The sequence below is a fragment of the Barbus barbus genome (assembly GCF_936440315.1).
Source record: "Barbus barbus genome assembly, chromosome: 14".
NCBI classification, from domain to species: domain Eukaryota; kingdom Metazoa; phylum Chordata; class Actinopteri; order Cypriniformes; family Cyprinidae; genus Barbus; species Barbus barbus.
The window spans coordinates 20,400,201-20,423,469 of NC_136742.1; the positions used below are offsets into that span (position 1 = coordinate 20,400,201).

The 23,269-nt window shown below is 37.3% G+C and overlaps 2 protein-coding genes across 5 annotated transcripts; one reads left to right on the top strand and one right to left on the bottom strand.

The window, feature by feature from the left end:
- Positions 1 to 104: 104 nt before the first annotated feature.
- Positions 105 to 6,767, top strand: LOC306880283 (protein disulfide-isomerase A6-like). The gene is made up of 13 exons (XM_079433726.1): positions 105 to 240; positions 747 to 891; positions 1,248 to 1,305; positions 2,015 to 2,141; positions 2,259 to 2,365; positions 2,450 to 2,580; positions 2,755 to 2,869; positions 4,187 to 4,327; positions 4,485 to 4,569; positions 5,281 to 5,353; positions 5,512 to 5,670; positions 5,822 to 5,918; positions 6,002 to 6,767. The coding sequence occupies exons 1-13, from the start codon at positions 225 to 227 to the stop codon at positions 6,068 to 6,070; spliced, it is 1,323 nt and encodes a 440-aa protein (XP_079289852.1). The 5' UTR covers positions 105 to 224; the 3' UTR covers positions 6,071 to 6,767.
- A 1,181-nt stretch (positions 6,768 to 7,948) lies between these two features.
- Positions 7,949 to 22,995, bottom strand: LOC306880484 (hippocalcin-like protein 1). 4 transcript variants are annotated; one of them, XM_079434021.1, is made up of 5 exons: positions 22,626 to 22,971; positions 19,017 to 19,045; positions 10,115 to 10,524; positions 9,462 to 9,567; positions 7,982 to 8,971 (listed from the first exon to the last, which is right to left on the bottom strand). In XM_079434021.1, exons 3-5 carry the CDS (start codon positions 10,490 to 10,492, stop codon positions 8,874 to 8,876), a joined length of 582 nt encoding a protein of 193 aa, XP_079290147.1. In that variant the 5' UTR covers positions 10,493 to 10,524; positions 19,017 to 19,045; positions 22,626 to 22,971; the 3' UTR covers positions 7,982 to 8,873. The 4 variants fall into 4 exon arrangements, with proteins under 4 accessions (XP_079290145.1, XP_079290147.1, XP_079290146.1 ...); XM_079434020.1 differs by lacking the exon at positions 19,017 to 19,045 and adding an exon at positions 21,810 to 22,010; XM_079434019.1 differs by lacking the exon at positions 19,017 to 19,045 and having other exon boundaries at positions 7,949 to 8,971; positions 22,626 to 22,995.
- Between the last annotated feature and the right edge of the window lie 274 nt (positions 22,996 to 23,269).

A 23,269-nucleotide genomic window follows, 5' to 3' on the forward strand; every position in this document is an offset into this window, starting at 1 on the left:
AGTACCTCCCAGCTACCTTACTTCACCGAGGCGCAGAACTACACGTCGAGCTCCTATTGGCTGAGCTCGTCTCCGGGTGGGAGCGGGCCAATCAGCGCGGGCCACGGTGCGACTGTTGTGTTGTTACGCTGCTGGTTGATGCTCTGAGTGAGGTGGAGAGTTAACGCGGCGCACACAGCACTGCACAGCCTGAACAAGATATTGACTTGGCACAAAGAACAACCATGCGAGCGTTCTTGGGTGAGTTATAATGACAAAAAAAGCGTGAACTCTGCTGTAGAGTGGCGTTTTATCGACACAAATGCGTGGGAGGTGTGGAGAGCCTAACTTTAGTTAACATGAAGAATTGCAGCGTGAAGGATACAGGTTATTGGGATAAAAGGGAAAGCAAAACATTCTGTAAAACTAACTGAAGAGTGTTTCACAAAGTTCCTGTTTACATAGAATGCGTAAATGTAGAATTATAGTATAGTTAAACATGCAGAGTGAGTAATGGTGGTTGGGCCTAACGTTATACATTACAGCAAATTCATCTCCATATTGCATGAGACCAATTTTGTGTTCATATTGAGATTCTGCAATCATCCCTTGTTTGTGCTTAGAGCCTGAGAGTAGAAAGTCATGTTTGTTATGAACCACATGCTATGGTTCTTGTTTTTTACAGAAAGATGCTGCATTGTTTTTTTTCTAAAGCTGATGAAATCACTTGATGCTCCAGTACTGATGCTCCTTCTTTATGTTCTCAGGTGTGTTGGCGTGTTCTCTGACTGTGCTCTCTGTCCACGGTCTCTACTCTGCCAGTGATGATGTGGTTGAACTCAACCCCTCTAACTTCAACAGGGAAGTCATACAGAGTGACAGTCTCTGGCTGGTTGAGTTTTATGCCCCCTGGTAAGTTGGAAGAGTATGGTGGAACCTGGATATGTGTCACTCGTAGAGATCTCTCGATCTGTAGTTACAGATCAGGTTACTGTCTGAAATACTGGTGCTGAATCAGCCCGATCTGTTGCTTTCTAAGCAGTATATACACTTCATGATGTTTGTTTAAAGCATAGTTTAGTTATTATTCTCTAGTATTTCAGGCACTTTATTTGCATCATGATTTGCATGTCAGTAGGTTTAGTTTGCATATGATGCATAATACAGTTGTGAGCATCATTATTAGACCTTCGTGGTTGTACATTTCATGATAGTGTTTAGATGTTAATGTTCAATATCTGACAGTTTATTGTTTGTTTGTCTTTAAGGTGTGGTCACTGCAAGAGTTTGGCTCCTGAATGGAAGAAAGCAGCCACAGCTTTAAAGGTCAATTCTGAATTTAAGAATCATTGAAGAAATTAATACTTTTATTCTGCAAGGATGCATGAAATTGATCAAAAGTGACGCTAAATACATTTGTTACAAAATATTTCAGTTTCAAATAAATGCACTTCTATTCATTGCATTGCAAGAAAAAGTGCGTCACGGTTTCCACAGAAATATTACGCAGCACAACTGTTTTCAACACTACTGACAATAATAAGAAATGTTTCTTGAGCACTAAATTAGCATATTATATTGATTTCTGAAGGATTATGTGACATTTAAGCCTGGAGTAATGGCTGCTGAAAATTCACAGAAATAAAATACATTTTAAAATGCGTTAATATAGGAAAGTAAGTTGTTATCAATTATTTAATTGTTATAATATTTCACAGTGTTACTGTTTTTCCTGTGACCAAATAAATGCAGCATTGAGATTTGTTTCAAAATGTGTTTTTAATTAGTAGTTGTTAATTATTAGGATTAATTATTTATTTTAATTGCTTAAAAGTACTAGGTGTTGTTAAGGAACCATGCTTGTTCAGTGGAATATGTATCCAATTGGGAATTCTTCATTTATTGTTCTGAATATTTCTAAATATTTAATAAGAAACCTGCCTCATTGCAGGTACTTGGATGAATCTAAAAGTAAAAAATGGATAAAAGAAATAGAAAATTATTGAATGTTGATGCCATTTATGTTGTGGTACAGGGCATTGTGAAGGTCGGTGCAGTGGATGCAGACCAGCACAACTCTCTGGGAGGCCAGTATGGAGTCCGCGGCTTCCCAACTATCAAGGTCTTCGGAGCCAACAAACACAAACCAGAGGATTACCAAGGTTCAGTACTGCATCTTCATAAAACATCTTGGCATGCACACAAAGAAAACATTTTATGGTGATGTGAATGTCTGTTGCTCCTCCTAAGTACAGTTTGTCTCTCTCTCTCTGTGTTAGGTGGCCGTACCAGTCAGGCCATTGCAGACTCTGCTCTGAATGCTCTCCGCTCCCTGGTCAAAGACAGACTTGGTGGAAAGACTGGAGGCTCAGACTATGGCAAACAAGTATGGAAGCCCACCGTGATGATATGGTTGCTATATTGTTACGTTTGCATTTTGGGTTCTGACTTTGGGTTCTGTTGTGATCAGAGTGAAGGCGGTGCCGGCAATAAGAAGGATGTGGTGGAGCTAACCGATGATAACTTTGACCATACCGTGCTGGACAGTGATGATGTCTGGATGGTGGAGTTCTTCGCCCCCTGGTGTGGACACTGCAAAAAGTATGTGTCTTGCGTACATCATAAGACCTGTCTGTCCGTCATTCCACTGAAATAGTACCTGACATGCTGCGCCATGCATTATTTAAGTGCTTCAGTTATTTACATGGATTCGAAGACAATGAAATTCCTCTGACAGCTGGGCTTTCCCCTGTTGACTTTCTTTAATATTTCCAGTCTTGAGCCGGAATGGACGGCAGCCGCCACAGAAGTCAAAGAGCAGACAAAGGGTAAAGTGAAACTGGGTGCTGTGGATGCTACTGTTCACCAGGGCTTGGCAAGCCGCTATGGGGTACGTATGATGTATGTCACTTATTTAATGTCTTTTGAATATAAACAATTCTTATATTGTCTGTTGTTTCATGTTATATCTCAGTGATCCCAACAAACAATATTAAAGGTGCAATAGAAGATCTCGGAAAATGCTAACTTTAGCCTGATAGCACTGAAAGCGAACGTTCCACCCTCCCTGCAATCAACGTCCAAAGCCACGCCTCAAAGAGCAGAATACCAGAGACAACATTAAATTACAATAGGCTACATCAACGGTTTCCATTTACAGTCCTCGCGCCCTCCCTGCTCTGCACATTTCATATGTATATCTTATCGCGTCTGACGGTTGTTCTATTCGACCGTAATTAGTGCCCTGCGAAGTGGACATCACCAGATATTCCGCCATGATTCCAGTTCAAAGCATATGTTCCATACAAAGGGCATTAAAGTGTGCGAGACGTGAATTTAAATTGTATTTATTTACAGAGGTATATTGCGTTACACTTCTCTAGTAAGTTTCGTCTGTGTGAAGCCGCTGCGCAGCGCAATCTGTGAATGAATGTTCTGAAGTGAAATAAACTTCAACGGATTTCCTCTTCTTAGGGAGTAAGGAGCAATAAACACTTTGTAGGGAGTATGTCAATCGGTACACAGTTCATGCACGTAGCTCTCTTCTAACGAGCTGGTTATCTGAATCAGGTGTGTTAACTAAGCGAGATATGCAAAATATGCAGAGCGGGGGGCGTGAGCACTGGAATTGGGAACCACTGGGCTACATCATGTGTCATTCACCGGTGAGAACTTTACAGCACAGTTAGTAAAAGTACTACAGTACCAGGAAGGAAGATCGGGTTGTTGACGTTTGCCTGCCATTCTCGCTCTGTCTGCACAGAGTGTGTGAACGCGCTGATGACGTATCCTGTCTGCGCGAACAGGGTGCGCAGAGGTATGCAAATACAGATGTTGACAGGCAGGTAGGAAAGCCAATTAAAATGCTCGGACCGATCGTTTTGATTGGACGAACATTTCTTGGTCCTACACCTTCCACAGAATAGGCTATATAAATACAGATAAATACATTTAGACCACTAAACTTAATGATTGCTATCAGGATGTGAAGAGACTTTCAAACAGAATAGCAAAAAAATGTTTCTGAAGACAATCACCTATGGCACCTTTAATCTGTTTTGGACACTGAACATTTTTGTTGAATATCTGCTGTTCTTTATTTTAGTCTTGCAGAATTCCGTTTTCTGCGTTCCATTTTTTTTTTTCTCTGGTTTTTGGATTCACTAATTGCATCTGGACTAGCTGTCATTTCTGCTGGTTTTGATAGATTCGAGGATTTCCCACCATCAAGATCTTTCGTAAAGGAGAGGAGCCAGAGGACTATCAGGGAGGACGTACCCGATCTGACATCATTGCTCGTGGCATAGACCTTTACTCTGACAACATCCCTCCTCCAGAACTTCAAGAGGTGAGTTTTCTTTTGTTTTTTAATAGGCTAGAAGAATATCGTTTAATTAGTGTTTTATATTGTTAGTAGTAATTAGTTTTTGTAACATAATAGGCATTGTAACCCGTTTAAAAATATTTAGGTTGGTTTATATTCATGTGAATTTTATTTCCTTTAGATTTTGAATGAAGGTGTTTTGAAGAAAACCTGCGAGGACTATCAGCTGTGTATCATATCTGTGCTGCCTCACATTCTAGACACAGGTGCGTTTCGACGGCAACTATAAAACAAAAATACTTTTTTTGCTTTATCATTTGATAATCCTCTTAAATGGAATGATTCACTAGGGATGCACAATAAACTGGAACCGTATTGGTTATTGTCCGATATTACAGATTTTTATTTTATATATTGGTCAATATTTAAGTTAATTATGCATGCTTATTTACTAATTTATTCTGTCATCTAATGTTCACTTAATTTAAAAAAAAAAAAAGGACTAAAAACCATTAAATATACAGTATAATGTTGTCTCATTTCACTTTTTGCATGTAAATTTTTATTTAATTTACACAAAATAGTATATAATTTCAGTACCAGCCATTTATCAGATACCAGCCATAACCCTTAAAAATAATTATCACCAGCAAACTTAAATATATAAATAAAAATAAATAAATTAATGTGGTGGTCATTACAAGTGATCACTTCAGTTTATAACTTACTGTGTATGATACAAATGCATTAGTAACATGATGCATTTAAGTATTATTACTGTTATAGTTTGAATATTATATACTATTATATTTAAAATTTTTAGTTTATATGTCCTCAGGTTTTAGTCATTTTTAATAACGTTTTTAATTTTAAGTGCTTTTGTCATATTTAGTTATTTTTTAATGAATGAATGAATTATTGAAAATTATTTGTAATAGTTTGAGTTGACAGTAACAATCCCGTTAATTTGCTTGCAGGTGCATCTGGAAGAAACTCTTACCTGGAGGTGATGAGGTCGATGGCAGACAAATACAAGAAGAAGATGTGGGGGTTAGTGTTTTCAGTCGAGTACAAGTTGAGATCAGCCTGCCCATAAATAACACCAGTACATGTCACTGCTTGTGTGCCAGAGACGAGAGTTTAGGGAATCGAGAGTGGGATACAGTCACACACATCACACTCTTCCCTTCCTCTCTCTTTCTCTACAGTTGGCTGTGGACTGAAGCAGGGACACAGATGGATCTGGAGTCTTCTCTTGGGATTGGTGGCTTTGGCTATCCCGCCATGGCAGCCATTAATGCTCGCAAAATGAAGTTCGCTCTGCTCAGAGGCTCATTCAGTGAAACGGGCATCCATGAATTCCTCAGGTAACAGAAGCTGGAGTTTATGTTTCTGGGAAACAAGTTACGTCACCGAGACTGTTAGCATACAGTAAATCGAAGGTGTTGTTTATAAGGGCCCTTCTAACTGTCAGCCTGTTTTATGTTGTTAAAACTATTAATGCCTTTATTTATGCAGGGAACTTTCTGTTGGCCGTGGCTCCACTGCTACAGTGGGAGGCGGAGCTTTGCCTAAGATCAACACTGTGGAACCTTGGGATGGGAAAGACGGAGTGGTGAGTATAGAAAACAGTGTGAGGGTGCATAGATGTCATTATTTGTTGTTCTCAAGGCCCCTTTTTTTTTGGCCTTTCCTCAGTTGCCCATGGAGGATGACATTGACCTGAGCGATGTGGATCTGGATGATCTGGAGAAGGTTGAGTTATGAGCCTGGTCTAAACTACTCTAGACCCCAAATGATGCCCATGTCTTCTCTCCCATGGATGAGGGGATGGTTGGGACACAAACTTCCTTGAGACTTCTGTAAAGATACGAATAAAGCAAATGGTTGTGCAGCTTTTAAAAGAAAACATCTCCATATTAGTTGGAAAAATTAGGCTTTTCAGTATGTACATCACAATTGAGCTATGCTCTGCCTCAAGTTCCTCCTTCACTTTTTGACTTGGTGACTGATTGGAGTTTTCAATCAACTTGAAGCAGAATGTGACTGATTATCAAACACTTGTTTCCAGTAAGCAGATGTCACACAGATGCTCACAGAGCACTCTAATATCTGCTTCATTGACTAGGTTTAATCAGATGGCACTGGTTGTTCTGGTAATGAGATTAACCAGTGGTTATTTAAATTAGCCGTTCTGTAATTTCAGCAGCTCCTTGAGATGCAAGATGCCTAAAAGTTTTTCCATTTTCACTTTCTCCCTCTGATGTGACTTTTTTTTTTTGGTGGTTTTTAAGTTGTGTTACTGAAAAGAATGTCATCCAAACTGTATCCTAGTTTGCCCATTTGTCTAATGTGCTGGACCGGGTGTGATGTGGGCGTCGTGTAGATTTTTCTTACACAGCACTGTTTTGAAAAAAAATAAAAAAATTGTTTTTATGAAAATAAAACAAGAGTAATAAATTGACTAGCATTTTTTGTTACAGCTTATCTAGGAAGTTACTCCGATGAACTCTTGTTGCCTCTGAATCAGTGGTTTATTGAGAATTCATGCACATACACTGTAAAGATATAACATTTAGATTTGCACTGATGCTTTGGCTTCACAAAAATACGGCTGGACATCCCATTCCCAGCTGCAATATAACTTTTTTTTTTGGTCAACCATCATTTCTTACAACACAAGTAACACTATACAAAATTAGAAATAACTCATAAATCTAATATATATATATATATATGTATCCAGTACAAATATTAGTTTTGGCATTTCACTTCAACAGTCATTTTACAGAGGAAAAAAAAAAATACTAAGGGAGCACTGACATACCACACATGCAAAAGAGCAAATTAAGAGCCAAGTGAAAGAATGTTTCCTTTAACAGAAAGAGCTTGAAGACACTATATTTGACATGAAGTGTTAGTTACATTCCATGAAGCTACTTCTCCAACAGCATCTGTACTGCGCATGTTGACACTGGATTGGTGAAAGGACAAAGAAAACTAATCACCTTTCTGCCATTCTATCTGCTCCATATATCCACACAGACAACAGCGTTCAAATATTCATGAGCAGCCTAAAGGCTGATTGCTGCTGTTTTTTACCTTCAGGGCAGAAATGGTTGTGAAAAGTGCGACTGTCTGCTTATGTTACCTTGAAGAAGTTTAATTTAGAATTGAAAAAAAAAACAACGCAGAAAAATAATTATGCATGATTCGATAGCACTTTAAAACAGATTATCAGTGTGCATTATAATTCGAATCATTCTGACCTCCTGAGAAAAAAAATCCTTATTTTAGCATATTAGATTTTAAATCTAAATACTACATTTGAACTCAAAATACAGTGGGCATTTATTGTTGTTCACAAGTTTGGTTTCAGTAAGACCTTTCAAATGGTTTGAAAACATCTTATGCTCACTAAAGCTGCATTTATTCAATCAAAATTACTGTAAAATAAGTAATATTGTGAAATATATATTTTTTATTAAAATTACTGTTTTTATTTTAATATATTTAAAAAATATATCACCTGTGATGGCAAAGCTTAATTTTCGGTGGCCATGGCATTACTCCAGTCTTCAGTGTCATATGATCTTTCAAACCATGAAACTTGTTTGCTGCTCAAGAAACATCTTAATATTTTTTGTAAAGCATGATACATTTTTCTCAGGATTCTTTGATGTACAGAACATTTGAAAGAACAGCATTTATTTGAAATAGAAATCTAACAATTGTAACAAAGCAAGCATGTTTACTATCACTTTTGATCAATTTAACGCATCCTTTCAGAATTTAAAGAAAAATCTTACTGACACTAAACTGTTGGCATATTCTGTTACACAGTTAAAGAAGCAATACATTCGATTTAAAATAAAGTAGAACACAGAGAGTCTGTTTCAAAATGATCATAATTGGCAGGACAGCAGGCCGCTCCGAATGCATCTAGACCACCTGATGTATAAAACTCAACTTTCAACCAAAGAACACCTAGTACAAATACTATGTTTAGAACATGCAAATAGTGCTCTGGAGATATCTGAGATTGATTTTTGGAATGAATGCAAAACAAATGGAATATTTACAAGCAGAACTTCATCTTTTTGCCTAATAGCCAGTCTAGAAATGTACCGCTTTGAGTGGAATGCAAACAATTGTGAAAATATAATTCTTTTTAGGTCATCACTTAAAGACACTTTGAAGTCACTTGACAATTTTACAGATTCATGCTAGTTTAATGCTTTTTTCTTTTTTTTTTTTGATTAATGCAACCAATAATCAAAAGAGTAAGTTTTAAATGATAAATATCTGTAAACACCTGAATTTCGCCAATTGATTTCAAGGGTTCTTTAAAATTCTGACCATTCCCAGACATTATGACTCAACTCAACATTACCAATCCAAAAACAGGCTCAGAATACTGATGAAATGGGTAACCACCCATTAACAGAAACTTTAAGCAAGAAAGATATATAAGTGTATCATTAATAACCCAAACTACTTTTCTAATTAAATCTTGCCTTTTCAGTGTGCATGCGAGTGGTTTCCTGTCAGCTGCATTTAAGATCTGTATTCATAACTGTCGAGAGGTGCTTTGGTCAGACTGCAGTAGTCTGACAATAGAGGGGTCACTCTTGGCACCTTTGATGAATTCCTCCAGAGACAGTCTGCCTATAAATTTGAAAAAACAACAAAAAGGTTATTTCACCCATTTCAAAGAGTAACATCTGAGTGGTGCAAATATATTGATGAAATGCCCAGGAACGTATAAATAAATAAATCCTAAATATTGTTTTATCTGTGTGCCAGTGGTTGTCATGGACACTGAAAAATTATTTTCTAAATGAGTATTTCTATCTTGTTTCCCAACATCTTTAAAACAAGAAAAATTTACTTGGCAAGCACAGTTACATAAGACATAAAACAATTATATTTGGCTTAATAAAAAACTATGGTAATTTTTTTCAATTCTGACATATTTAACTATATATAGCTATTAACTATATATATATATATATATTGGAAAAAAATGCATATATATATATATACATATATGCATTTTTTTTTTCCAAGTGCAGTTTCTATGACATTTTGTGGGCTTCAACTTAAGAGTCTACATAAATATTAACAGTGAGTGGGAGATGGATCTCGAGAGGCGTACCATCGTTGTCCGTATCCATCTGTCGGAATATCTTATCTGTGCGTTTCTCTGGTGTCGACTCGTCCTCGGGCATTTTCATCACAGATGACACCATTTTATAAATCGCCTGTGAAGATTAATGTAACTGTGTGTCAAAGCATATGGTGGTTTGCTGTCACATGCAAAGGCTTCGGTTTTCAATAGCAACAAGTTTGATAAGACTGTCTTTATAATGCTACGACTGCCAGTCAAAAGTTCCATAACGCAGCTGTCACTGTCACAGTTTCAATCAACATGATGTCGTAATCAATGCAAATGATCACCAGCTCGTTTCTCTGCCAGACACATTTAATGTCACTTTCAGATATTGTTTTATAACCTGTCCTCGGTCGCAGGTGTAAAAGAGCCATCAATGTTATTAACATGGAGAGTCAACAGACCGTTTGAAGTAGTGAACAAAGCCTTTGTGTTTGGCCACCATTTGTGGCAAGACCATATGGCCTGTGGAACACTTGATTGAGGAGATCTGTTTATTCAGGAGGTCTGTATCACCAAACATTAGACTGAGCCAATATTGATGTGGAACAAGCTGCTCTGAAAACAATGACTCGCCGGGTAAAATACAGAAATGCAAATGAAACCAAAAGGAGGGCAAGCACTAAAAAGTACCTCACCTGTACGATCTCCAGCATTTCAGCTCGGCTGATGTATCCATTACCGTCCAGATCGTACATGCTGAAGGCCCAGCGGAGCTTCTGCTCCAGGCCTCCGCGCGAGGTCACGCTCAGGGCGATAATGAACTCCCGGAAGTCGATGGTGGCGTCGCCGTTGGTGTCAAAGGTGCGAAAGACGTGCCCCGCGAACTTTGAAGCGTCGCCGTAGGGGAAGAAATTGGCGTAGATCTTCTTGAATTCCTCTACCGTGAGGTGGCCAGATGGGCAGTCCTTCAGGAAGCCACGGTACCACTCCTGCAGCTCGTGGTCCGTGAACTCTGTGTTCTCCCGCAGGTCATTGAGGACCTCGGGTCGCAACTTGCTGTTCTGTTTACCCATGACGAAACTCTCTCACAGATCCTTGCTGCTCCCTGTCAGCACAAACACAAAGAAAAAAGTGGCTTCTTAGCTATTTTCAACCCCAAATTAGCCTTTATGCTTTCAACACAAGCCAGAATAAAGAGATCCACATTTCCTCTGCCAGATGTAGGTTTTGGAATAATGGAAAACGTGTTATCCTTCCAAACCCAGGGAGTGGATCCTGGTCTCCATGGAAACCATTTAAACCTTGTTAAGGTGAGAATTTATTGACTCCTTCACAGTGGGGTAAAGGGGGGAGGGCACTGAGCAGCCTTTAGGGAGGCTAATATGAGGGCATAACTGTCACCAGACCCCCTTAGCAACAATCAAGTCGGCGTGGGTTACCAGGGAGATGATGAAGAGATGTGTTTTTTTGCATGTGTGTGGGTAATTTGGAACAGTTGGTGTGGCTTACTGTACATGAGCTGTGAGGCACTGCTCATTTTATTTAAACAAATCATATAAAGACCATATAAACAGTGAGGTGGCAGGGATGGGAAATTTAACGATAGGTTATGAAAGCTATGACCATATGCACTCATTTCCATATTCTCGCTCTTTTTACTACAGACTCTCCATTCTTCAGTTTATCTCTTCGTATTCCTTTCTGATTCTGACTTGTTTACAGTTTAGTTCAATGACTTAATGCCAGTTATTTTTTTATTCGGATCGGTAACACTTTATTTTAAGGTGTCCTTGTTACACGTTACATGTACTTACTATTATAATAACAATAAATTATGCATAATTATATGCAAGTATTATTATTATCAAGTCATTTAGCAGACGCTTTTATCCAAAGCGACTTACAAATGAGGACAACAGAAGCAATCAATTGTAGTATTAAAACAACTAAAAACAGATCCAAAACTAAAAGCTAAAACTTTATAAATGCTACACATTTTAAAAATAAATTAAATAAAAATGACAAATGCATACAATACAATTTCAAAACTTAACATTTAAATGAAAAACAAAAAATAAAGCTAAAAACAATTCAAAATATTAGAGTATAATAATGATTCTAACATAACACAAAGCCAAACAACAATTATATATATGTGCATGTACAACCACACACACATACACACATACACACACATATATATATATATATATATATATATATATATATATATATATATATACACATATATATATACATACAGTGCCCTCCAAAAGTATTGGAACAGTAAGGCCAATTCCTTTATTTTTGCTGTAGACTGTAAACATTTGGGTTTGACATCAAAAGATGAATATGAGGTGAGAGATTAACATGTCAGCTTTTATTTACAGGTATTTTCATCTGGATCTGATACACAACTTAGAAGATAGCACCTTTTGTTTGAACCCAAAAGTTACCAAAAGTATTGGAACATGTGACTGACAGGTGTGTTTTGTTGCCCTGGTGTGTCCTATTAATTGATTATTCAAACAATAAATGGCACTGAATGTCTGCGCTCAGTTTCAGATCTGTGCAGACTGCGTTTATAGTTAGACGTGTAACCAACATGAAAACCAGAGAGGTGTCTATGGGGGAAAAACGAGCAATTGTGAAGCTGAGAGAAGATGAAAAACCAATCAAACTATTGCACAAACACTGGTAATAGCAAGTACAACCATTTGGAATCTCTTGAGGAAGAAAGAAACCACTGGTTTACTAAGTAACACACCTCAAACGGGTAGATCAAGGAAAACATCTACAGTTGATGACAGAAACATTGTGACAGCTATAAAGAAAGACCCTAAAACAACTGTTAGTGACATCAGCAACAACCTCCAGAGGGCAGGAGTGAAGGTATCTACTGTTCGCAGAAGACTTTATGAACAAAAGTACAGAGGCTACACCAGAAGATGCAAACCACTCATTAGCAAGAAGAATAGGAGACGAGCCTCAAACATTCTGGGACAAGGTTTTATGGACTGATTTTATGGACCAAAGTGATGGAAAGGCTCAAGTTTGGAGAAAGAAAAGATCTGCTCATGATCCCAAACATACAAGCTCATCTGAAACACAGTGTACACAGGTGTACATTATAGTACACATTACACAAGTAATGTAATGGCTTGGGCTTTCATCGCTTCTTCTGGACAGGCTCATTAATCTTCATTAATGATGTAACACATGATGGCAGCAGCAAAATTAACTCCGAAGTCTACAGAAATATTTTGTCTGACAATTTACAGAAAGATGCAACCAAACTGATTGGGAGATCCTTCATCATGCAGCAGGATAATGACCCAAAACAGTTCATCAGGGGCAAGAAGTGGAAGGTTTTAGACTGGCCAAGTCAATCTCCACACTTAAACCCTGTAGAGTATGCATTTTATCTGCTAAAGAGGAGACTGAAGGGAGCAACCCCCCAAAACTGAAAGAGGCTGCGGTGAAAGCCTGGAAAAGCATCACAAAAGAAGAATGCAAAAGTTTGGTGTTGTCAATGGGTCACAGGCTTGATGCAGTTATTGAAAGCAAAGGATTTGCAACTATATATTGTCTTTTTCACTTTAATCTATGTTAATTCTATCTGTTCCAAATCCAAATACACATTCCAAATGTTTTCAGTCTACAGCAAAAATAAAGGAATTATTTCAGATTTTTACCAGCATTTGGCGGGTGTTAATTTCAAACCCTGCTTACACATAGTAAGAAATGGTTATAAAAACTGAAACAGAAGTGAAACAAGTAGTAGAAAAGAGGAGAAATAAAAAGCGATACTTCTATCCTTTGCCGGTGTCCCTGCCCGGTGGAGTCGCACGGTAGAGTCGATGGTCTTTATACTCTTTGGTCTTACACGAGGAGGCCTTCACGCGACGGCTGCTACAATAAACTAAGCTTTTTTTAATTTATTTTTTATACCCGTCTAACAAAATACTAATTGAATTTAGCTGGATACACTTTCCTTATTTTTCCGCAACAAATGGCCGAGCAAGCGCAGACACTAACAAGATACGCGAGACAGAACGAGAGCAAACGCGATATCAGCATGTCTCCACTAAGCAAAACCATAATCCTAACCCTAACCATATAGTGAGTACATGTATTTAATTAATATTACTCAGTGCTTAAATGTATAATTACACTGTAATAAGGACATCTTAAAAAAAAATGTAACCTTCGGAACAAATTTTATTTGTTTTAAAAATACATTAAAAAAACTAATTCAAACAATGACTTGAATACATTTCTTCTACGATCTTTAATTTCTTTATTAAAATTAATTGTGATATATTTGAGGGGACATAAATTAAAAAATGTTAGGATGACACATCTGTCCTGAGACAAGGGCAACAAATTCTTAAAAAGAAAAGCTTTTTAGGTAGTTTGACCATTTTTTATATCTTAAAAAAACACTTCACTGCTTATTATTAATATTAGGAAAAAAAGTATAAAAAATAATGTCACCATCAAGTCATGACCACCAAAGTCATGTGGTTCAACCAACATGGAGAAACGTCCAGAAAAAAATAATAAAACAAAACAGGAAATGATATCATAGCAAGGACCCTTGCAGAACAAAGTCATAATTCAGGTTGTAAAGCCTGGAATACACTACGTACGCAATTTTTGCCCCGATTTCCCCCTGATTTTACAGTCTGAACAAGTTGACGCTAGTTGAGGAAAGTCAGAGCCAGTCTGCAGATTCCAGCTGACAGATTCCACAGAAAATTGCATCGTGTATGATGGTTACAGACTCCGATGATTTTTTAGCTTCAGACTTTGATTCTATCCAGTTGGAGGATATCAAACATGTTTGATATTTTTAGACGATTTTAGAATGCATATGTTTTCACATGTCATGCGTCTCCTAGCAACAGGGCACACGCTTGTGAGTTAGTTGTAATCGGAACAACTTTAAAGTCTGGTAGTGTATCATCTTCAGTCAGGTAGTGTATGATGCCCAGTTTTCCTTCACTATTTACAAAGTCGGCAAGTGTATGATGCCTAGGGTTGGGTACCGTTCACATTTGAACCGTTACGGTACCAGTATCGGTACATGTAATTCGGTACTGGTACCCAATGGTACCTTTTTTGGTACTTTACTCTCTGTGTAACAACAAAAACATTTATTTCAGAGAAAAAATAAGTCCAAAACTATCAATTTCTACATTTTGAACAATAGGGCCCTACAATTTTTTTTTTTTTTTCTTCCAGAAATTCTTGTTTTATTTTTTTCTGATAATCAAATGAAGGCATAAAACATTTATTTATTTTTAATCAAATGAAAATGAAACCCTTTTATTTTTTGGCAAACAAACAGAGGTCTACTTTTAAAATTAATATATGGTAGATAAATTGTGTGAATATTCCTTTTAAAAAGTTTTAATAATAATTGTATTTTTTTCTACAATTAAGTGGTTAATGTGGTTGTAATAATTGTTTTTATAATTGAATTGCTTTATTTAAATTTGTCAGTAAATGGAATGTATCAAGATGTGCATTATACTGTACAAAAGTAATACAAGAGTAAGATATTTCTGTTAAATGTTAAACCACACTTTTAATTTTACAGGTTGCCGGGAAGTTTCTGTGTGTACAGTATGATATGATGCTAGTTTTCTCAAATGAAACGGTAAAATTCTCATGAAGTGACTCTCACAGCCTGTAAGTTCATGAGTTCATGTTGTGAGATGCAGAAGCCGAAAATCACTGCGAGTTCATGTGTGCTTCAGTATTTGTGAAGTAAACAAAACCGCGTCTCTACCATTCATACATACCGAGGCTAACGGAACATGCAAGATTAATATTTACTTTTACTTACTTTTGTCATTTAGCAGACGCTTTTGTCCAAAGCGACTTACAAATAAGAAAAAGTAACTAAAACTAAAAGTTACAACTCTATAAATATTATATACCCACATATGTAAGAAAATAAAGAAATTAAATAAAATTGACACATGCATATAACAACATTTCAATAATAAACATATAAATGAAAAACTAAAATAAAAAGCGATACTTCTATCCCTTGCCGGTGTCCCTGCCCGGTGGAGTCGCACGGTAGAGTTGATGGTCTTTACACTCTTCGGTCTTCGCACTAAACCTTCTCACTGGTATTTAAGAGGGCTTCACACGACGGCTGCCGCGGTATAATAACCTTTTTTATACCAATCCAACAAATCACCATTTCAATTCAGCTGGACCCACTTTCCTGTTTATCAACTAAAAATGGCCAAGCAAGAGCACACACTGACAAGATACGCGATACAGTACGAGACCAAACACGATTTCAGCAACTCTCAACACAGTAAACAAAATAAGCGTTTCCTAGCAACAGCAAATGCGCTAAACAAGTAAATACACTTACGAGCTGATTTTAAACTTCCGCTGATAGACTGCCTCTCTTAAAGACCATTTCATTCCACTGCTTTCTGCTGGCGCTTGAACCCACTTTCCTGTTTATCAACTAAAAATGGCCAAGCAAGTGCACACACTGACAAGATACGCGATACAGTACGAGACCGTATCGTATCATATTTAAACCGTATTTTTGCATTTTAATATTAACATAAACTAGTTTATATCGCGATTCAAATTAAGTGACAGACCTTCTTCTATTCATCCAAAAATTTACGAATTCCGTTGCATTCCGCGCTATAGGGTAGGCTAAATTCCGGTTTTATGAATGGACTCCACCATCCTGTCCGCGTTTTCGCAGAAACCATATGACCCTAGAAATGTAAGAACCCTTCAGAACATTTTGGTTTGCCCTGTGTGTTGTGCAGGGCCAGCCCAAGCCTTTATGGGGCCCTAAGCAGAATTTTATTTGGGGGCCCCTCGGTGCCGCCAATATGACTGTTTATTGTCAAAGCTTGATTATTCACACACTATAAATCTAACACACCTATTATCAGTTTTGTTTGTTGTAGCTGTGTTGCTTACATCATACCATTGTCTGCCTGCATGTTTTTACCTTTCTGTGGTTTTGAACAAGTTGCAACAGTTGCAAACTTACAACAATGGTCAGGTGTTAATTTTCACTTTAACATTCAAAGTCTTAGGCTCGGTTTCACAGACAGGGCTTAGACTAAACCAGGATTAAACCATAGTTCAATTAGGACATTTAAATAATTTTTATAAACATCCCTTAGAAAAAAAGCATTACAGGTGTTCATCATAAGACAAAACAAAAGCACTGACATGTTTTAAGATCAGTCAGTGCAAGTTTCTTTCAGCTGAAATAGCTCAGATTTACTTTTTAGTCTAGGACTAGGCTTAAGCCTTGTCTGTGAAACAAGAAACCGGGGGTTAAAGTATTAAGTGGCATACTTAATGTGCTGAAAAGTAGCTAAATAAACCAACAGACAATGCATTTACAGAACAGAATGTTATTTTAACAACATAAATATTAATCGAAGTTGTACTTTTATTACAAGTCGTACTTTTTTTTATAATAAATATTAAACACAACAGTGAGCATCTATATAAAACAACAACTCTTAATTTATATCTAGCTAATTGAGGCATAATGATATTGGAATATAATAGCAAAGACGCAAAATGTAGGCTGAGGAGAAACTTATTTTTATTACAAAAATATATACCCAGCAAAGTTATGGCAATTTTTACTGATCTGACCAGGGGTGCATTTCCAAAAAGCAACTATGGTCGCAAGTTCTGTCGTTACAAATAGAGTTCAGTGGAAATAACGACCATAGTTAGCTAACAATGGTTTTGAGAAACACACCTCTGATTTGTGCCACAAAACCCCCATGCTGAATTTGTCCCCCTCCACCCGCAAAACACCATTGATTTTAACCCTTTGAGCCAGAGAAAGACGAGCTCCGAAAAAAAATAAAAAGAAAGACGCGCTCTGTGCTTTTCATATTTCATAACTGTTCAGTGTTTTCAACTAAATACAGTTTATTTTAGGTTTCAGACATTTAAATACACTTCAGTTAAGTAAAAAAAAAAAGACATTTAGTTTGTTATAGGCTATAGGCAACACGATGATTTCTATGGAAAGCGGCAATAATAATCCTTTCAATTAATGGACGACATGGTTTACTCCTATCAAATAGGCTACACGTTTACCATAAAGTTTACTCTGTTTTTCTCCCAGCTGACTGACCACTTACTTTCATGTATTTCGGGAGAAATAGGTGAATTTACGTGATGTTAATCCGACAGATCCACACGGCAGCGTCCGGCGCATATTATCAAATGCTCATTATTGTGCCTGCATAAAACGTCGCTATGGAAATAATCAAATGATATGCATAGAATATTTAATTATTTCATATTTCAATTTTGTATAATTACCACTGTCCATTGACATATATCACGAATATAAGATAAAATAAACGGTAATTTTTAATGTAGACTACTCTTGGAGGCCCTCTGGTGGCCACGGGGCCCTAAACAGCCACTTAGTTCGCTTATGCCTTGGGCCGGCTCTGGTGTTGTGTTTTAAAGAGTTGCAGGGGTGACATCATGTCACAGGGTCTCTCTCTCTCTCTCTCGCATGCGCCCAAATGCGTTCTCAAGTACCGAAATTTGCTACCGATAATGATTTAATGTGAATCGGTACTCGGTAGTACCGACACAATTCGGTCCGTATTAAGTACCGAGTTCGGTACCCAACCCTAATTGATGCCTAATGTTTTAAAAATCTGTTCAGATTTTAAACGTCGTGTAGTGTATTCCAGCCTTAAATGTCATGTGGTCCAATCCTGAAAAAGTATTATTAATGATATTTGTAAATAAATAAAATTACATCATAAAATTGTATATTTAAACTTTTTACTTGAGGGTTACATGACATGACATTTTAGAATTTATATTTTCAAAATCATATGAAACCAACATAAACACAAAGAGTATATTTTTAAGAATTCTGCTCTTAGTTATTTAAAAAATCAGTAGTTTAGCACTAGTTTTGAAAAATACAATTGGCCACTATCAGACCTGTGTAAACAAAAGGCCATTACTATGACCAGACTGTGCATACTTCTGTTTGGAAAATATATCTTCATGCATGCATCTTTCCTTCCAGTGAATCAGGATGTCCTACTTTAGCTCACAAGTTCCTGGTTTCAAGACTGCAGGGTGGCAAGTGAGATCATGGCTCATTATAGATATAAATTGGTGTTCCTGTGACTAAAATACCTTCTGCCATCTATCTCGTGCTGCATCCACAGAGCAACACTGTAACAGATTTTTTTTTTCCTAAATAAAAACGTCATGGGTTACTGAGTTACTATGACCTAAAAACCTCAAAGCTACCGTAAATATCTATTTATTTCGGTTAAAGTTACACTTTCTTAAGGAGGAACAAACTCAGTATGTTCTAAGAGATATAGATTTTCTAAGCATTTAGACTTGATTCTCTAGACATGTCTTCAGAAAATGGTTTTGCTCTGTTTGTCAGGCCCATCAAAAGAGTGGCTCCTCCCTTGGCTCGAGTCACATGGGTGAAGCTACTGGCATGGCAGCACGCAGGCAGACAGACATAAACATGGGCGTAGCTTGCTGCTCCCTCCCTCTTTTCCCTCAGACACTCACCAAGCCACAAGAAACCCAGAACTTTCCATCTGAAGGAAAAAAAAAAAAGTAAGCTCATGTTGCTGTCAAATGGAAAAAAATATGAAAAAAGTAGGGTCCCCACAGGCCCTGATCCAGCAGAAATAACATCAAAGGGGGCACATAGAGCTGAGAATCAGGCCCACATATGACCAAAATGAAAGACCTGCTGAGAGAAGTGAGGAGTCGAACACAGCCCTAATTTTCCAATTTCTTTCAAAAGCCCCTTGCAAAAAAAAATTGAATCAGAACAGCGAAGTGTGAGACACATCTTCTCAAATGAATTGTGGGTGGAGAGCAGATGGTGTATTACTTTATGCTCCAGTACCTCATGGTTCAGAAGCATCCTCTGTCACTCAAGTCACAAACCATAATGCTTTACAGGTTTCACAACTGGTGTCTTTCTATAAATGATACAAGTGGCACTCACACACCCTAAAGAAAACTGAGGAAACCATATAGCTTCTTATGTCAACATCCCAAAGAATGACATCATTTTTCTTAAAGGGATAGATCAGCCAAAAATGTGACATTCTCCCATCATTCAAATATTTTCATGTCAGTCATTTTAAACCTGTATAACTTTCATGGAACACAAAATGAGAAACTTAAGCATTTACTGGTCATTTTTCATTAAATTACAAAGAATGAGAAGTGGAGCCTATCATAAAAATTGTTTATATGGAAATCTTCTGAAATCCTATGATATAGCTGTGTGTGAGGAATAGACAAAAATGTTATCTCATTTGTTTTTCACCAATAGTCTTAACATAGACGACCAATCAGTTTAGCCGTACTGAAGAACTGGATCAGATTGATTAGTTCAGATTAGTTTTATGAACCAAATAAACAGATTCAATTAATTTTGTTGATGAATAGACATGAAATTTTATTATTTCGCTCGTTATTCACTGATAATCTTAACAAAGAGAACTAGTCAACTGAGTAGAACTTGAGAACTGATTCATTCTAATTGGTCTAGTGAACAAATAAAACTGATTTATTGAAAAGATCCAACTCAAGAATAATTTGCTCATAAATAGACTGAAACCTAATCTTTTCACTTCTTGTTCATTGACAGTCCTAACATAAACAAACAGTCAAGTTGAGTTGAGAACTGTGATTGGTTCAAAATTTTGGAAAGTAAATAAATATTAAAATATATTATTATAATATTTAATATATTAAAATATATTCACGAATCAGGCATCGTCATTTCATCATGATATCATCACTTACAGTAAACTGAAGCTGTTTCTCACAAAGCTATTGCATGGCTTCAGAAAATGCATTAGTCATATGGACCACTTTTATTAGGCTTCAGTTTTCTTTTTAAAGCTTGAAAGCTCCGGTTACCATTCATTTTAACAGCATGGAAAGAAATTGCTGGTACATTCTTCAGTACACTTTTTCCATGGAGGAAGGAAAGTTACACAGGTTTGGAAAGCCCTGAGAGGGAGAGTGAAATCGTGACCGAAATTTCATTTTTTGGGTGAACTCTCTCTTTAAGGGTGCAAATAGGTTTGGAAATGTCAATCAATATATGAAAAAAGCCAACATATACAGTTCAGCCAAGCTTGTGAGTATTTCAATGTTATTTAATTTACTTAAACTGTCTGTCCAGATTAATACATTTGTATGTTAGTTTAACATATTTTCTCTGTTTATCCTAAATGCCAGTTTCTATTACACTGACCCCTGTTGCACTTTCTTCTCACCAAATAGTTTACCCTTGCCTGCCATGCCTCTAAAGGGAATATTCTGTCACAATAAGTCAGGTTCTTATATTGCATCTAATGGCTAAACATTCCTCTATGATTTCCACACAAGACCTAGTTTCCAGTTTCACTCTCAGTAGCCTTAGTTGCACAAACTTGTCTTTGTTACCCTTCTTCCTCTCATTAGAGTAGCCCCCATTACAACACTGCCACTCTGGCAAATGTGAATGTTGTGTCTCACCACCAGATTCCACACACTCACGTGACATGTATTTTTTCACAGACCAGTGCGACAAGCTATACAGTGCAACTATTGCCCTTCATTTATTTCCAGATAACAGCTTTCCTTACACTCCATTCAAATCAAACAAAAATATGAGCCAGGTTGCCATGCGCACGGATCAGATAGCCAGAGAGACGTTACCTATAAAGTGAGGGACACACATTGTACACAGTGCAATTCAGCGTGTAGTTGTATAGTATTCATCTTTGACCCATCATGCATAAAACATCAACTCAATTAACTGTGTGTGTTGGTGTGAGGCTCATTAAGCCTTCTATTCCCTAATGTGGCCTAACATAAATGCACCCTGACAGGTGTCAAAAGATCAGTAGAACAGAAAACCCAATTTTTCTGCTGCTCTGGTGGACCGTAAAATCACAGGAAACCAAACAATCCGCGTGTACCCTCGTTTGAGAATTCAGGGTATTTTTCCTCAAAATAGCTTGTCGCTAAATGTAATGATGTCGAGAGGTCATCCAATACATTTCCCATCCAGGATGAATTTCCCCAAAGCAGTTTTACACATTTCGCTGGTATTTACCAGATTAAAACTAGAACTAGAGACAGGGGCGAACTTAACCAATAGGCGAGGTAAGCTCTTTGCACGCATTCTAAGCTGTTTTGACTGAACAGATTTAGACTAGAACTATATATAATAAATATAGAACTAGTTATAGTAAATAATAGTTATAGCTATAATGAGAGAGAGAGCTAGCGAGCAAAATAAGGGTTAGGCGTAAAAGAGCATATAGTTATTGTGTTGGTGCCCAGTACCTGAAATTTGCTTAGGGCCCCCAAATCACTAAGTCCGCCCCTGACTAGAGATGGAAATGGAAATGTTGACAGAGGTTCTGGATTGTTCTGACACTGATGGCAGGCTGGCAGGTATGCCACTGAGATGATTGCAAGGCATCATGGAGAGACTTGATTGGAAAAGTGGGAAATCGACCTCTTACTCCTGCTGTGAAGATCATGCTGTGACCCACAATGTGATCATAATACAGATGAAATTAAGAATACAAATGGCAAGTGAATTGGAAGAATAACCTATTGTTAACAGGCCATCTTCAGACTACCATTGAAAAGCTGTGCTGCAAATATTTAATATAATATAATGGAACTATCACAAGCAGCGTAACTATAATTATACACTCAGTTATATTATATATAGTAAGTACCTTAATGTATTCACGTATAAATCAATTTCTTCGGTGGATAAGCGATTTAATGTATCAAATTAATGCGAGTCACTTAGCATCATAAGGTCAGTTTTCCTGAGCATTAAAAACAGCCCCTGCTCACATTCATGGATTTTTATGGCAACCTGACCATAAACTAAAAACATTTCTCATTTTACATTTCTCCAACTTAGAAATACAAAAATAACCTCACGTACCATTGCCAAAACCATCGAAGATTGCTACAATTTGACATGAAACTAGTATTTAGCCTAAACTTTATTATTTTAGGTGACATTAAGAGCTGTGTATTGATTCTCATGGACCGCTATCATGCAAATGATGGGTTACAAACAGCGGCATATGTTGTTGAAAAAAATATATTAGAGGCTTAAAACAAACATCAACTTACCTCTAAGAAAATGACAGAGCTGATATGTGCCCCCAATTTGTCAGCTGTAGCCTTGGTCCGTCGGGTCCTGAAGAAGGAGTGCCCTCACAAAACTTTCAACATTTTCGCTGCATGATAAAACTAACAGAAGCTTGCATATACAAACAAAAAAACTAAATAAGCTATGTTTACACGTACCGGTCGGTCTTGTAAACTAAAGGTTGGAATGTTGTTGTAATAAAAGCGAGGCGAAAAAGTTATAAATTGCAGAATATTCTACAGACTCCATAACATCTCAAAGGAGCACTTGAAACCTCATCATTGAGCGAGAGACCTGACACCAGACACACAGCTCCGCTCCGCAGGCAATGGACGAGACCACCACTAGACTGTAGGGGGGACTCGTGGATCTGAGAAAGGGATGTCAGTATCATATTTGAGAACATTCACATTCTAAACTCATGTTTCAAGTTGCGATATGGTTGAAGGCAAATAATTAATAATTTATGTGCACACACAGCGATCTAGTGAGAGCAAAACACTGTGCTACTCTTTGGACGAGTCCGTACACATCGAAGTAGAGCAGACTGCAATATACTGTAAAAAAGAACAGTTCGCTAGCGGGAAAGAAAGCGCGTACTTGTCTGCAGCTGGATACTGTTGCA